Source organism: Taurulus bubalis, assembly GCF_910589615.1.
Source record: "Taurulus bubalis genome assembly, chromosome: 16".
Taxonomy (NCBI): domain Eukaryota; kingdom Metazoa; phylum Chordata; class Actinopteri; order Perciformes; family Cottidae; genus Taurulus; species Taurulus bubalis.
The window spans coordinates 23,597,742-23,612,741 of NC_136604.1; the positions used below are offsets into that span (position 1 = coordinate 23,597,742).

Consider the following 15,000-nt stretch of genomic DNA (forward strand, 5'->3'; position numbering starts at 1 on the left):
AATGTAGAACGGTTTATGACCTTGTGGAGCTTGGGCAGTGTGTGTGTGTGTACCTTGTGGAGCTTGGGCAGTGTGTGTGTACCTTGTGGAGCTTGGGCAGTGTGTGTGTGTGTGTGTACCTTGTGGAGCTTGGGCAGTGTGTGTGTGTGTGTACCTTGTGGAGCTTGGGCAGTGTGTGTGTGTGTACCTTGTGGAGCTTGGGCAGTGTGTGTGTGTGTACCTTGTGGAGCTTGGGCAGTGTGTGTGTGTGTACCTTGTGGAGCTTGGGCAGTGTGTGTGTGTGTACCTTGTGGAGCTTGGGCAGTGTGTGTGTGTGTACCTTGTGGAGCTTGGGCAGTGTGTGTGTGTGTGTGTACCTTGTGGAGCTTGGGCAGTGTGTGTGTGTGTGTACCTTGTGGAGCTTGGGCAGTGTGTGTGTGTGTGTGTGTACCTTGTGGAGCTTGGGCAGTGTGTGTGTGTGTGTGTGTACCTTGTGGAGCTTGGGCAGTGTGTGTGTGTGTACCTTGTGGAGCTTGGGCAGTGTGTGTGTGTGTACCTTGTGGAGCTTGGGCAGTGTGTGTGTGTGTACCTTGTGGAGCTTGGGCAGTGTGTGTGTGTGTGTACCTTGTGGAGCTTGGGCAGAGCAGGCAGCTTGGCCAGAGAGCTCAGGCCCACGTTCACCATGCTGAGGAACTCCAGCTCCGTGAAGCTGTCCGTCAGACCTTCCACCTCTCCGTCTGCAGAGCGGCTGTTGTCCACCACCAGCTCCGCTATCTGGATCAATGATCAATACACCAGACGTTGGGGTTAAGCTCCCCGACCGCTTTAAGGTCTTTTAAACGCCTCTCGGTCATCTAAGGACCTGCTGACCTTCAGGTTAGTGACTAAAGACACGCTTCTGTTCCTCTAACGGCCACCAGGGGACCAGACATCCATCTGTTAAATTAGACGGACCAATCAGTGATCAGCTGATCAGACGGACCAATCAGTGATCAGCTGATCAGACGGACCAATCAGTGATCAGCTGATCAGACGGACCAATCAGTGATCAGCTGATCAGACGGACCAATCAGTGATCAGCAGATCAGACGGACCAATCAGTGATCAGCAGATCAGACGGACCAATCAGTGATCAGCAGATCAGACGGACCAATCAGTGATCAGCAGATCAGACGGACCAATCAGTGATCAGCAGATCAGACGGACCAATCAGTGATCAGCAGGAGGAAATCATCAACTACAAACCCACTTTACACACAGAGGTCTTCACATCACAATGATGTCACTGTATCTCATATTTCTGTTTACAAAATGATGCGGTGGTCAAATCACGTCAGCCAGTAACAGAACAGAGATTTATTATTCATAATAATAATAAATAAATACACGCAGATGTGGTTTTAGTACCCAGAGTTACTCTGGTTCTTCTGCTTATGTAACTCAAGTGTTTCAGCTGCAGGCCAACCAGGACGCCGTCACACTGTGTGCGCGTGCGTGTGGAGGTTTAACCCACTATAATCTACATGCAGTGTGTGAGCGCTGAACCCCCCACCCCCCCACACACACACACACACACCCCATCTGTCGCCCCCTAACATGACACAAGGAAGTTTAGTTTGTAAATTCGCAAGTTTGATTTAAAGCTGATCGGTGAGCACGTGCGCGCGCACGCGTAGTCCGGTTATATAACGTCATCACACACGCGGAGCTCCGACTGCTTTATAGAAACCGTGTTTTACATTTAAATCACTATTTCATAGATATTAAGACGTTAAATCTGAGTCGAGGAACGCCATTTTGTTACGCGCGCGGCCTTTTAAACAAACCCCGTAGAACGCGCGCTAATCGGCTCCCTGTACATTAAGCCGCCGGACACGCGCTTCCCCCACTCAAAATGTCTGTGAGCGCGCGAGCCGGGCAGCCCGCGAAACGTCGACGGAGAAAGAGAGCGAGCAAAGTGACATTAAATTATAAACCGAATTTAACGAGGATTATTTTGAGTTTTTGTTGTTGTAAAACGTCCGGAAACGAGACGTTTCCGTCGAAGTTTTAAGCCGTTAGCGACTTAAAATGTCCGACGGAGCAGCGGATGTCGTTGTTGTAAAAAAAAAAAAAAAGGTCGCGCGAGCCCCCGTTAAACTCCCGCTCCGGTCGGTCCCCTGAAGACCCGTATGTTCCGGAGCTTCTCCCGGTAGCGCGTCTACCTCCCCGGTGACCGGTTCCACCAGCTCCTCCCGCTGTTTTAAGACGGACCAACAGTCAACTGTTCGCGGCTCCGCTGGGATCTGAACCGATGACCGTTGGCTTAAGAGAGCCGGGGACCCGGCTCTCTTAAGCCAACGACCGCTTAAGAGAGCTGGGGACGACATCAAGCCAACGGTCATCGGTTCAGATCAAACAGCCAGCCGGGCTCCGGATCGCTATTTCAGGCAACAGTTTTACAAACATTACTCCGATAAAAAGAGCCGACTCACCTCCGCCGGGCTCCGGTTCCGCAGCTCCAGGGTGATCCTCTTCTTCATGTCCATGGCGGGAAGGTGTCGTGCGGCGAGCGGCTGAGGATCTCCCGGGGATCGGAGCGGCGGCTGCTCTCCTCTGATGGCCTCAGTCTGCCTACTGATCCTCCATGATACCTCGCGCTCTGGCCCCGCCCCCTCCTCAGTGTGGGCCCGCCCCCTCTGGCACGGGGTTGGCCGAGCGCGCGTCCCCTCCGCCGCTTCCGATTGGTCAGCGGGGCACGTCAATCAGGACTTTGATCGGGCCGTTAATCCACGAGCTGGGCGGGAACATCCCTGAAACCAGCCTGATGGGAGCTGTAGTCAAATATCAGGGATTAATCCAGATTTATATTTAAATGATCACTAACTTCAGCACTCATCATTTTCATTTAAATCAATAAGTTTGTCCCTGTTAAAGTGTAAGAGTCCCTTTAATGGGCTTTCAGTGGACTTCATGGTACAGCAGAGGAAGACCTTGTGGTGCGCTCAAAAGCTCCAGAGGCCGACTAGACGTTAGACTAAAGGTAACTCAAGGTCCACTTACTGGTTTTGACCTTTATCGTACATCGGTCCAGAGTCAACGACGGCAGAATGTGGGCGAAAGCTCTGGATATGAAAGAAATTAGATTATCAGATTATAAACTCTTTAATCTGATTAAAGACGACGGGAAACATGTTATTTAAATAACAATCATAATAACAATAGCATTAAATGAAAACAGTAACTTACCATTTAGTGAAGGTAAAATAAATAAAACAAACAAGCTGCCGCTGTTAAAACAACACGGCCCTTTAGCAGCTGTTCCAGAGCTTTCAACCCTCCAAGGTCAAAACGACTTTGAACAAAACATCTTTAATATAAGCTGCTTCTATCATGTCTTCACTGTGGAGGACGTTTCATTTATTCTATGAAAAATAAATGTAGCTCGCAACGTCAACAAATGACATTTATGAAGAAAATATACAAATAAAATATTTAAAAGGGTTAAACTTGACCGTTTAAAACTATTTATTTAACGCAATGAATGAGTCCCGACATGTTTTGTGTTTCACCTCGTTGTGGACCCACAATGATTTAAACACAACCAGCTCGTGGTTCAGTCGTCACCTGAACGCCTCGTGCTGAGTTCAGGCGTCGCTGTTTAAAAGCTTCAAAAAAACACAAGAAAGTTCAAAAAAAGCAATGCGTTTATATTTCAGATTACCAATGCAGCCATCATCATCATCATCATCATCATCACGGTGAAGCATTCAGGTACAGTTACAAAAATACAACTTTAATATGTACATAGAAAAGGTTGGCTTTGCTGAGCGTATAAAAATAACTATCGTACTCAACTCAAATGATCGGGAACGAGGCGGGGCGACCGGCTGACAGGAAGCGATCAATAGCTGACAGGAAGCGATCAATAGCTGACAGGAAGTGATCAATAGCTGACAGGAAGTGATCAATAGCTGACAGGAAGCGATCAATAGCTGACAGGAAGTGATCAATAGCTGACAGGAAGTGATCAATAGCTGACAGGCAGTGATCAATAGCTGACAGGCAGTGATCAATAGCTGACAGGAAGCGATCAATAGCTGACAGGAAGCGATCAATAACATGATCAGAACCCACTTCCTCTCAGGCGGAGCAGGAAGTGGAGTCCCAGCAGGAATGTAATGTGGCTAAAGGGGTAAACGGGCAGAAGCTCCTCTAAAGGAATAATGCATTATTGATCACTAATCAATAGATGACCTGGACATTGATGTCAACAGCAACAACTTTGATGTTTCTTCATTGCAGGTTCTTCAACGGGAACATTTAGTTTTCCCGTGACAGGAATTTAAATCTCTTTTTGGACTTTAAGAGACTCTGATGGGGATCGTTCTAAACTAAGACTCAACCAATCAATCAGTCAGTCATTGATAATGAAAACCATGGATAGGGTTCAGTACGGGAATGAAGGAGAGTTCTCTGGTCGAACATCAATCGTCTGGCTGAGGAGCGACCGAACGAAACTAAAAGGTTCCCGTTGAGTCAGACGGCACCGTTTGGAAGCCCCGCCCCTTTCTGTTTGCCCCGCCCCCTTTGTGTGCTCTTAAACATGATTTCATCAGATCCCAAAACAAAACCCATTATAAACAACGAAGACATGAAATGGAAAAGCCGTTCAGAGTTCTCTTGGTGTCCAAAGGATCCTTTCGTCCGCTTCTAGGGAAGCAAAATGGTGCAACAGCGAGGTTCGAGTAGCCGGGCTTCAAAAAGGTTTACCGTGGCCCCGGAGACGCAAAGGACCGCCGACCAGATGGACATGAAGGAGATACAAAAGGATTTCAATGGTGCAACCACCTGGGATCCAAAATAAACACAGGAGGAAGTGTGGAGTGACAAACGAGTCTCAGCTGCTGCTGCACGGGCATCGGGTTCAGTGATCATTACTGCTGACTCGAGCTCACCCGGGGAAGCAAAATGGAGCGTTAAAGCGACGTCCAGGAACAGACATGGCTGCCTCAGGGAGGGCTTTATTTAGAGTGTGAGGATTATTGCCCTCCTCGGTTGGTATTCACCTTCATTCCCTTCTGCAGCAGCCATTTTGCATCCCGCTTGCGAAGGCATTCAGTTAGTGGGAACTCCTCCATCCTGTCGGTCCAGTCTGATTTCAGCCCCTCCTCTTCCTCCCGTTCTCTTGGAGAAGACATTTTGTTTCCCCTTCGGGAAGCGTCATCACCAAATATTTCAGGGATTCAAAATGGTGTCTTGTCAAGTCTGTTTTTGGTGGTGGTTCTGGGAGGCGTGTTGCTCCTCCTCCATGTGGTCTTTGGGGACTCAAAATGGTGCAGGAGACGGTGTATTGTTAAGTCTGTTTCGCTGGTGGTCCTGGGAGCCGTGTTGCCCCTCCTCTATGTGGCTCCTCATCCTCCTTGTGGTCTTTGGGGACTCAAAATGGCCGCCCTTAGCTCCTCCACCCCCCGTTAGGAGCTGACCTCGGTGGCCTCGGCCCCGGTCTCCACCAGCGTGACCTGGCCCTCGTCTCCCTCCATGATGATGCCTCCCTCCTGCAGCACCACCATCTCCCCCTCCTCCTCCACCAGGCCGGCCTCCTCTTCCTCCTCCTCCTCGTCCTCCTCGCCTCCCACCACCTCCTCCGGGCTAGCGGTGGCGGCGGCGCTAGCTGCGGCGTTAGCGGCGGCGTGAGACTGCGACATGGCCTCCAGCTTCACGCGGTACTCCTCCGCCTCCTGCTCCTTACGCATCAGCTGCTGCCGATACTCCTGAGCCTTCCTGTTGGCCTCCTGCAGCTGACGCTGGAGCAGCTCCTGCAAAACAAACAACATTAACACAACAACACAAAACATAACAATGCAACAACACATCAACATAACAAAGCAACAACAACACAACACAGCGGCCCGCTCACCGTCTCTCCGGCGTTGCTGTGGTTGTTGACCTCCAGCTTCCTCTTCCTGGTGGGCGGAGCCTGAGGCTCCTCCGTCACCACCTCCTCAGTCACGCTGTTGGCCGGCACCGCCAGCACTGATAATACACAATATATATATATATATATATATATATATAATACACAATATATACACATATATATACACACGTGTTTTATGTATAACGTAAAAGTCGGGTTACAAGCCGCTTCTACCTTCGGTCAGTGTCCCCGTTTGCTCCCCGCTGTAGCCAGCTAGCTCTCTGCTAACTTCCGCTAGCTACCAGACAACCACCGAGGGTAGCGGGACCAGCCCCGGCTCGACACCCGACTTGGGCAGAGGGGACGCGGGCAGTAGCAGCAGCAGCGGGGAGCAAGCGCTTGCTAGCTAGTAACCTGCCTTTACGGTAGTTCATCGTCTATACGTGGTGCTTGGTGGCCCCTTCTTCGCCGCCAAACACCACGTATAGACATACATATATTTGTGTGTATACTCGTGTACTACGCACTCTGCTGGCCGTGCTGCATGGTCACAAAGAAGGGCGGCGCCATGCCCCCGGTGGTCTGCAGGTTGCCGTGCTGGTCCGTGACGATGGTGATGACCCGCTGGCCGCCCTCGTTGACCACGGTGGCGTGCTGGATGCTGGAGTCCAGCGCGCTGGCGGCCATGGCTTCCTCCGAGTCACCTGCGGGGAACACGTAGCGTTACGGCGGCCATTTTAAAGTCAGAAGGCGGGCGGGGCTGCGTGCCGGCGGCTCACCTGCGTGGGCTTTGTTGAGCAGCTCGGCCAGGTTGACCACGCCGCCCTGCAGGCCGGGGAGGCCCTGGATGATGAACTGAGGCTGGTTGGCGCCGCCGCCGGTGTCCACGTTCATGCTCACCTGGTTCATGTTCACCTGGTTCTGCATGCCCTCCTGCGGAGACGAAAAGTGCGGAACGTTCTCCCTCAACGGAACGGAAGAGAACCGAGGAGGGAACTCAACCGGTTTGTTATCAGCCAGTGAACAGGAAGTGACCATATATGGACTGAGGAGTGACACAGAGACGCCGTATACGTCTCTGGTGTCAACCTGTCAATCACCCTGTAGCCCCGCCCTAAAGCATCCCCTGTCAATCACCCTGTAGCCCCACCCTAAAGCATCCCCTGTCAATCACCCTGTAGCCCTGCCCTAAAGCATCCCCTGTCAATCACCCTGTAGCCCCACCCTAAAGCATCCCCTGTCAATCACCCTGTAGCCCCACCCTAAAGCATCCCCTGTCAATCACCCTGTAGCCCTGCCCTAAAGCATCCCCTGTCAATCCACCTTTAGCCCCGCCCTAAATACACATACACATATATTTATATTAAGCAAAAAATATCCAACTAATATTATTACATACATTTAGAAAACGAGCAACAATATTGATAAAAACATACAAATTAAATTGCAATTATTTTAATACATCTATATTTGATAATTTTCTTATCATTTAATTTTAAGGTAGTACAATTATGGTATATTGTAATGTATTATTGATATATTATCTCATAACCTAGGAATAAGATACATGTTGTTCTACTTGTATTAAGCCACTAAACCCACAGGTGAATATAAACAGTGCCAGTAGCAAAAGGTCAGAGGTCAGACCTGCAGCAGCAGCATCAGCTCCGTGTTCTGGACGTCCACGGCGATGTCGAAGGGCGTCTTGTCGAACTTGCTGAGCGTGTGCACGTCGGCCCCGTGCTTGATGAGCGTCTCGGCCACGCCGTGGTGCGCGTGCTGCGCCGCCCAGTGCAGCGCCGTCATCTTCAGCATGTCCTTGGCGTTGATGTCGGCGCCGCTCTGCAAGGAGACGGGCGTTAGAGACCGGAGGCCACTACCCAGAATGCATCTGAACATGTTATCACGACAGCATCGCGGGGCCTCACTCGGACCAGCAGCTCCACGATGACCGTGTGGCCCTCGGCGGCCGCCATGTGCAGCGGCGTGCGGTCCACCTTGGTGCGGGCGTCTCGGCTCACGCCGGCTCTCAGCAGCACGTCGGCCGTAGAGTAGTGACCGTGTTGGGCCGCCAGGTGGAGCGGGGACGTGCCCAGCTAGGAGATGTACAGGGTATCATGTTAATGTACAGGGTATCATGTTTATAAACATGCATAATCATGTCTATAAACATGCATAATCATGTCTATAAACCTGAACAATCATGTTTATAAACCTGAACAATCATGTTTATGGACATGTATAATCATAATTGCAAACACGATTATACATGTTTATAAACATGTATAAACTTGTCTGTAAACATGTATAGACATGTTTGTAAACATGTATAGTCATGTCTATAAACAGGTATAATCATGTTTATAGACATGTATAGCCATGTTTGTAAACATGTATAGTCATGTCTATAAACAGGTATAATCATGTTTATAGACATGTATAGCCATGTTTGTAAACATGTATAGCCATGTTAATGTGCATGGTGTCATGTTTATATACAGGGTATATGTTTATGTACATGTATAATATGTTTATAAACATGTACAATCATGTTTTTATATATAGGGTATATGTTTATGTATAATATGTTTATAAACATGTACAATCATGTTTATGTACAGGGTATTATGTTTATATATGTATATAAACATGTATAATCATGTTAATGTACAGGGTATTAGGTTTGTATACATGTATAATATGTTTATAAACATGTATAATCATGTTAATGTACAGGGTATTATGTTTATATACATGTATAATATGTTTATATACAGGTATAATATGTTAATATACAGGTATAAGCATGTTTAATATACACAGGGACGTGCCCAGCTAGGAGACATATAGTAGTAATATACAGGAATATCATATTAATATACACGTATAATCAGATTTAATAATCATATATAATATATATAACTCACCCAGTCGGTGGTCAACTATAGTACTCTATATAATATATGTACCCAGTCTCTATATAATGTATAATATATGTACCCAGTCTCTATATAATGTATAATATATAATATATGTACCCAGTCTCTATATAATGTATAATATCTGTACCCAGTCTCTATATAATGTATAATATATGTACCCAGTCTCTATATAATGTATAATATATGTACCCAGTCTCTATATAATGTATAATATATCATATCTGTACCCAGTCTCTATATAATGCATAATATATGTACCCAGTCTCTATATAATGTATAATATATGAACCCAGCCTCTATATAATGTATAATATATGAACCCAGCCTCTATATAATGTATAATATATGTACCCAGTCTCTATATAATGTATAATATATGTAACCAGTCTCTATATAATGTATAATATATGTACCCAGTCTCTATATAATGTATAATATATGTACCCAGTCTCTATATAATGTATAATATATGTACCCAGTCTCTATATAATGCATAATATATGTACCCAGTCTCTATATAATGTATAATATATGTACCCAGTCTCTATATAATGTATAATATATGTACCCAGTCTCTATATAATGTATAATATATGTACCCAGTCTCTATATAATGTATAATATATGTACCCAGTCTCTATATAATGTATAATATATGTACCCAGTCTCTATATAATGCATAATATATGTACCCAGTCTCTACATAATGTATAATATATGTACCCAGTCTCTATATAATGTATAATATATGTACCCAGTCTCTATATAATGTATAATATATGTACCCAGTCTCTATATAATGTATAATATATGTACCCAGTCTCTATATAATGTATAATATATGTACCCAGTCTCTATATAATGTATAATATATGTACCCAGTCTCTATATAATGTATAATATATAATATCTGTACCCAGTCTCTATATAATGTATAATATATGTACCCAGTCTCTATATAATGTATAATATATGTACCCAGTCTCTATATAATGCATAATACATCATATCTGTACCCAGTCTCTATATAATGTATAATATATGTACCCAGTCTCTATATAATGTATAATATATGTACCCAGTCTCTATATAATGTATAATATATCATATCTGTACCCAGTCTCTATATAATGCATAATATATGTACCCAGTCTCTATATAATGTATAATATATGAACCCAGCCTCTATATAATGTATAATATATGTAACCAGTCTCTATATAATGTATAATATATGTACCCAGTCTCTATATAATGTATAATATATGAACCCAGCCTCTATATAATGTATAATATATGTACCCAGTCTCTATATAATGTATAATATATGTAACCAGTCTCTATATAATGTATAATATATGTAACCAGTCTCTATATAATGTATAATATATGTACCCAGTCTCTATATAATGTATAATATATGTACCCAGTCTCTATATAATGTATAATATATGTACCCAGTCTCTATATAATGTATAATATATGTACCCAGTCTCTATATAATGTATAATACATCATATCTGTACCCAGTCTCTATATAATGTATAATATATGTAACCAGTCTCTATATAATGTATAATACATCATATCTGTACCCAGTCTCTATATAATGTATAATATATGTAACCAGTCTCTATATAATGTATAATACATCATATCTGTACCCAGTCTCTATATAATGTATAATATATGTACCCAGTCTCTATATAATGTATAATACATCATATCTGTACCCAGTCTCTATATAATGTATAATATATGTACCCAGTCTCTATATAATGTATAATACATCATATCTGTACCCAGTCTCTATATAATGTATAATATATGTAACCAGTCTCTATATAATGTATAATATATGTAACCAGTCTCTATATAATGTATAATATATGTACCCAGTCTCTATATAATGTATAATATATGAACCCAGTCTCTATATAATGTATAATATATGTACCCAGTCTCTATATAATGTATAATATATGTACCCAGTCTCTATATAATGTATAATATATAATATCTGTACCCAGTCTCTATATAATGTATAATATATGTACCCAGTCTCTATATAATGTATAATATATAATATCTGTACCCAGTCTCTATATAATGTATAATATATGTACCCAGTCTCTATATAATGTATAATATATGTACCCAGTCTCTATATAATGTATAATATATGTACCCAGTCTCTATATAATGTATAATACATCATATCTGTACCCAGTCTCTATATAATGTATAATATATGTAACCAGTCTCTATATAATGTATAATACATCATATCTGTACCCAGTCTCTATATAATGTATAATATATGTACCCAGTCTCTATATAATGTATAATACATCATATCTGTACCCAGTCTCTATATAATGTATAATATATGTACCCAGTCTCTATATAATGTATAATACATCATATCTGTACCCAGTCTCTATATAATGTATAATATATGTACCCAGTCTCTATATAATGTATAATACATCATATCTGTACCCAGTCTCTATATAATGTATAATATATGTAACCAGTCTCTATATAATGTATAATACATCATATCTGTACCCAGTCTCTATATAATGTATAATATATGTAACCAGTCTCTATATAATGTATAATATATGTAACCAGTCTCTATATAATGTATAATATATGTACCCAGTCTCTATATAATGTATAATATATGAACCCAGTCTCTATATAATGTATAATATATGTACCCAGTCTCTATATAATGTATAATATATGTACCCAGTCTCTATATAATGTATAATATATAATATCTGTACCCAGTCTCTATATAATGTATAATATATGTACCCAGTCTCTATATAATGTATAATATATGTAACCAGTCTCTATATAATGTATAATATATGTACCCAGTCTCTATATAATGTATAATATATGTACCCAGTCTCTATATAATGTATAATATATGTACCCAGTCTCTATATAATGTATAATATATGTACCCAGTCTCTATATAATGTATAATACATCATATCTGTACCCAGTCTCTATATAATGTATAATATATGTAACCAGTCTCTATATAATGTATAATACATCATATCTGTACCCAGTCTCTATATAATGTATAATATATGTACCCAGTCTCTATATAATGTATAATATATGTAACCAGTCTCTATATAATGTATAATATATGTACCCAGTCTCTATATAATGTATAATATATGTAACCAGTCTCTATATAATGTATAATATATGTACCCAGTCTCTATATAATGTATAATATATAATATCTGTACCCAGTCTCTATATAATGTATAATATATGTACCCAGTCTCTATATAATGTATAATATATGTAACCAGTCTCTATATAATGTATAATATATGTACCCAGTCTCTATATAATGTATAATATATGTACCCAGTCTCTATATAATGTATAATATATGTAACCAGTCTCTATATAATGTATAATATATGTACCCAGTCTCTATATAATGTATAATATATGTAACCAGTCTCTATATAATGTATAATATATGTACCCAGTCTCTATATAATGTATAATATATGTACCCAGTCTCTATATAATGTATAATATATGTACCCAGTCTCTATATAATGTATAATATATGTACCCAGTCTCTATATAATGTATAATACATCATATCTGTACCCAGTCTCTATATAATGTATAATATATGTAACCAGTCTCTATATAATGTATAATACATCATATCTGTACCCAGTCTCTATATAATGTATAATATATGTACCCAGTCTCTATATAATGTATAATATATGTAACCAGTCTCTATATAATGTATAATATATGTAACCAGTCTCTATATAATGTATAATATATGTACCCAGTCTCTATATAATGTATAATATATGAACCCAGTCTCTATATAATGTATAATATATGTACCCAGTCTCTATATAATGTATAATATATGTACCCAGTCTCTATATAATGTATAATATATAATATCTGTACCCAGTCTCTATATAATGTATAATATATGTACCCAGTCTCTATATAATGTATAATATATGTACCCAGTCTCTATATAATGTATAATATATGTACCCAGTCTCTATATAATGTATAATATATGTACCCAGTCTCTATATAATGTATAATATATGTACCCAGTCTCTATATAATGTATAATATATGTACCCAGTCTCTATATAATGTATAATACATCATATCTGTACCCAGTCTCTATATAATGTATAATATATGTACCCAGTCTCTATATAATGTATAATATATGTACCCAGTCTCTATATAATGTATAATATATGTACCCAGTCTCTATATAATGTATAATATATGTACCCAGTCTCTATATAATGTATAATATATGTACCCAGTCTCTATATAATGTATAATATATGTACCCAGTCTCTATATAATGTATAATATCTGTACCCAGTCTCTATATAATGTATAATATATGTACCCAGTCTCTATATAATGTATAATATATGTACCCAGTCTCTATATAATGTATAATATATGTACCCAGTCTCTATATAATGTATAATATATGTACCCAGTCTCTATATAATGTATAATATATGTACCCAGTCTCTATATAATGTATAATATATGAACCCAGTCTCTATATAATGTATAATACATCATATCTGTACCCAGTCTCTATATAATGTATAATATATGTACCCAGTCTCTATATAATGTATAATACATCATATCTGTACCCAGTCTCTATATAATGTATAATATATGTAACCAGTCTCTATATAATGTATAATACATCATATCTGTACCCAGTCTCTATATAATGTATAATATATGTACCCAGTCTCTATATAATGTATAATATATGTAACCAGTCTCTATATAATGTATAATATATGTACCCAGTCTCTATATAATGTATAATATATGTAACCAGTCTCTATATAATGTATAATATATGTACCCAGTCTCTATATAATGTATAATATATGTAACCAGTCTCTATATAATGTATAATATATGTACCCAGTCTCTATATAATGTATAATATATGTACCCAGTCTCTATATAATGTATAATATATGTAACCAGTCTCTATATAATGTATAATATATGTACCCAGTCTCTATATAATGTATAATATATGTAACCAGTCTCTATATAATGTATAATATATGTACCCAGTCTCTATATAATGTATAATATATGTACCCAGTCTCTATATAATGTATAATATATGTACCCAGTCTCTATATAATGTATAATATATGTACCCAGTCTCTATATAATGTATAATATATGTAACCAGTCTCTATATAATGTATAATATATGTACCCAGTCTCTATATAATGTATAATATATAATATCTGTACCCAGTCTCTATATAATGTATAATATATGTACCCAGTCTCTATATAATGTATAATATATGTACCCAGTCTCTATATAATGTATAATATATGTACCCAGTCTCTATATAATGTATAATATATGTACCCAGTCTCTATATAATGTATAATACATCATATCTGTACCCAGTCTCTATATAATGTATAATATATGTACCCAGTCTCTATATAATGTATAATACATCATATCTGTACCCAGTCGGTGGTGAAGGGTGCTCCGTTGGCCATCAGGCTCCTGACCTCGTCGTCTTGACCTTTCCGAGCCGCCTCCAGCAGACGCTTCCCCAGGTCCACCAGCGACATCTAAACAACAACAACAACAAACCGGGTTGAGTCCTTGAATGCGTCTTAGGAAACTAAACTTCTGTTCATCACTTTCACGTGTTTGCTTTCATGATGTCACAGTACTTCAACCAACAAAGTACAAGTACTCACTCAACTTTGTGTGCTTGTAGGACTTTTACCAGACTATATTTAGAGTGTGGTAGTAGTACTTTTACTTGTTGCAGAGTATTTTAACAGTACAGTATTAGTACTTTCATACTGTGGTATTAGTACTCTTATCAGAGTATTTTACACTGTGGTATTAGTACTTTTATCAGAGTAATTTACACTGTGGTATTATTACTTTGACCAGAGTATTCTACACTGTGGTATTAGTACTTTTTATCAGTGTTTTACACCGTGGTATTGGTACTTTTCCTTGTACCAGAGTATTGCACAGTGTGGTAGTAGTACTTTTCCTTGTACCAGAGTAGTGTACAGTACTGGGTGGCCACATGGGCGTGTTGG

The 15,000-nt window shown here is 39.9% G+C and overlaps 3 protein-coding genes across 4 annotated transcripts in view; 1 reads left to right on the forward strand and 2 right to left on the reverse strand.

Moving 5' to 3' along the window:
* anp32e (acidic (leucine-rich) nuclear phosphoprotein 32 family, member E) overlaps positions 1 to 2,587 on the reverse strand; it is a 4,810-nt gene extending 2,223 nt beyond the window's left edge. The window contains exons 1-2 of one of the 2 annotated variants that reach the window (XM_079232470.1): positions 2,454 to 2,587; positions 604 to 753 (exon numbers count right to left, since the gene is read on the reverse strand). In XM_079232470.1, coding sequence (XP_079088596.1) covers positions 604 to 753; positions 2,454 to 2,507 — 204 coding nt within the window. In that variant the 5' untranslated portion in view covers positions 2,508 to 2,587. Of the gene's footprint in view, positions 1 to 603; positions 754 to 849; positions 879 to 2,453 lie in introns of those variants that run through there. The other variant, XM_079232471.1, reaches the window with a different exon arrangement.
* Positions 1 to 15,000, forward strand: part of plekho1a (pleckstrin homology domain containing, family O member 1a) — a gene marked incomplete at both ends in the record, with an annotated part of 111,687 nt that overhangs the window by 18,745 nt on the left and 77,942 nt on the right. The gene's annotated exons all lie outside the window — the stretch shown is intronic.
* gabpb2a (GA binding protein transcription factor subunit beta 2a) overlaps positions 4,559 to 15,000 on the reverse strand; it is an 11,943-nt gene continuing 1,501 nt past the window's right edge. Inside the window, exons 2-8 of the mRNA XM_079232313.1 lie at positions 14,404 to 14,511; positions 7,807 to 7,974; positions 7,526 to 7,720; positions 6,658 to 6,811; positions 6,406 to 6,582; positions 5,879 to 5,994; positions 4,559 to 5,777 (exon numbers count right to left, since the gene is read on the reverse strand). Coding sequence (XP_079088439.1) covers positions 5,433 to 5,777; positions 5,879 to 5,994; positions 6,406 to 6,582; positions 6,658 to 6,811; positions 7,526 to 7,720; positions 7,807 to 7,974; positions 14,404 to 14,511 — 1,263 coding nt within the window. The 3' untranslated portion in view covers positions 4,559 to 5,432. The remainder of the gene's footprint in view (positions 5,778 to 5,878; positions 5,995 to 6,405; positions 6,583 to 6,657; positions 6,812 to 7,525; positions 7,721 to 7,806; positions 7,975 to 14,403; positions 14,512 to 15,000) is intronic.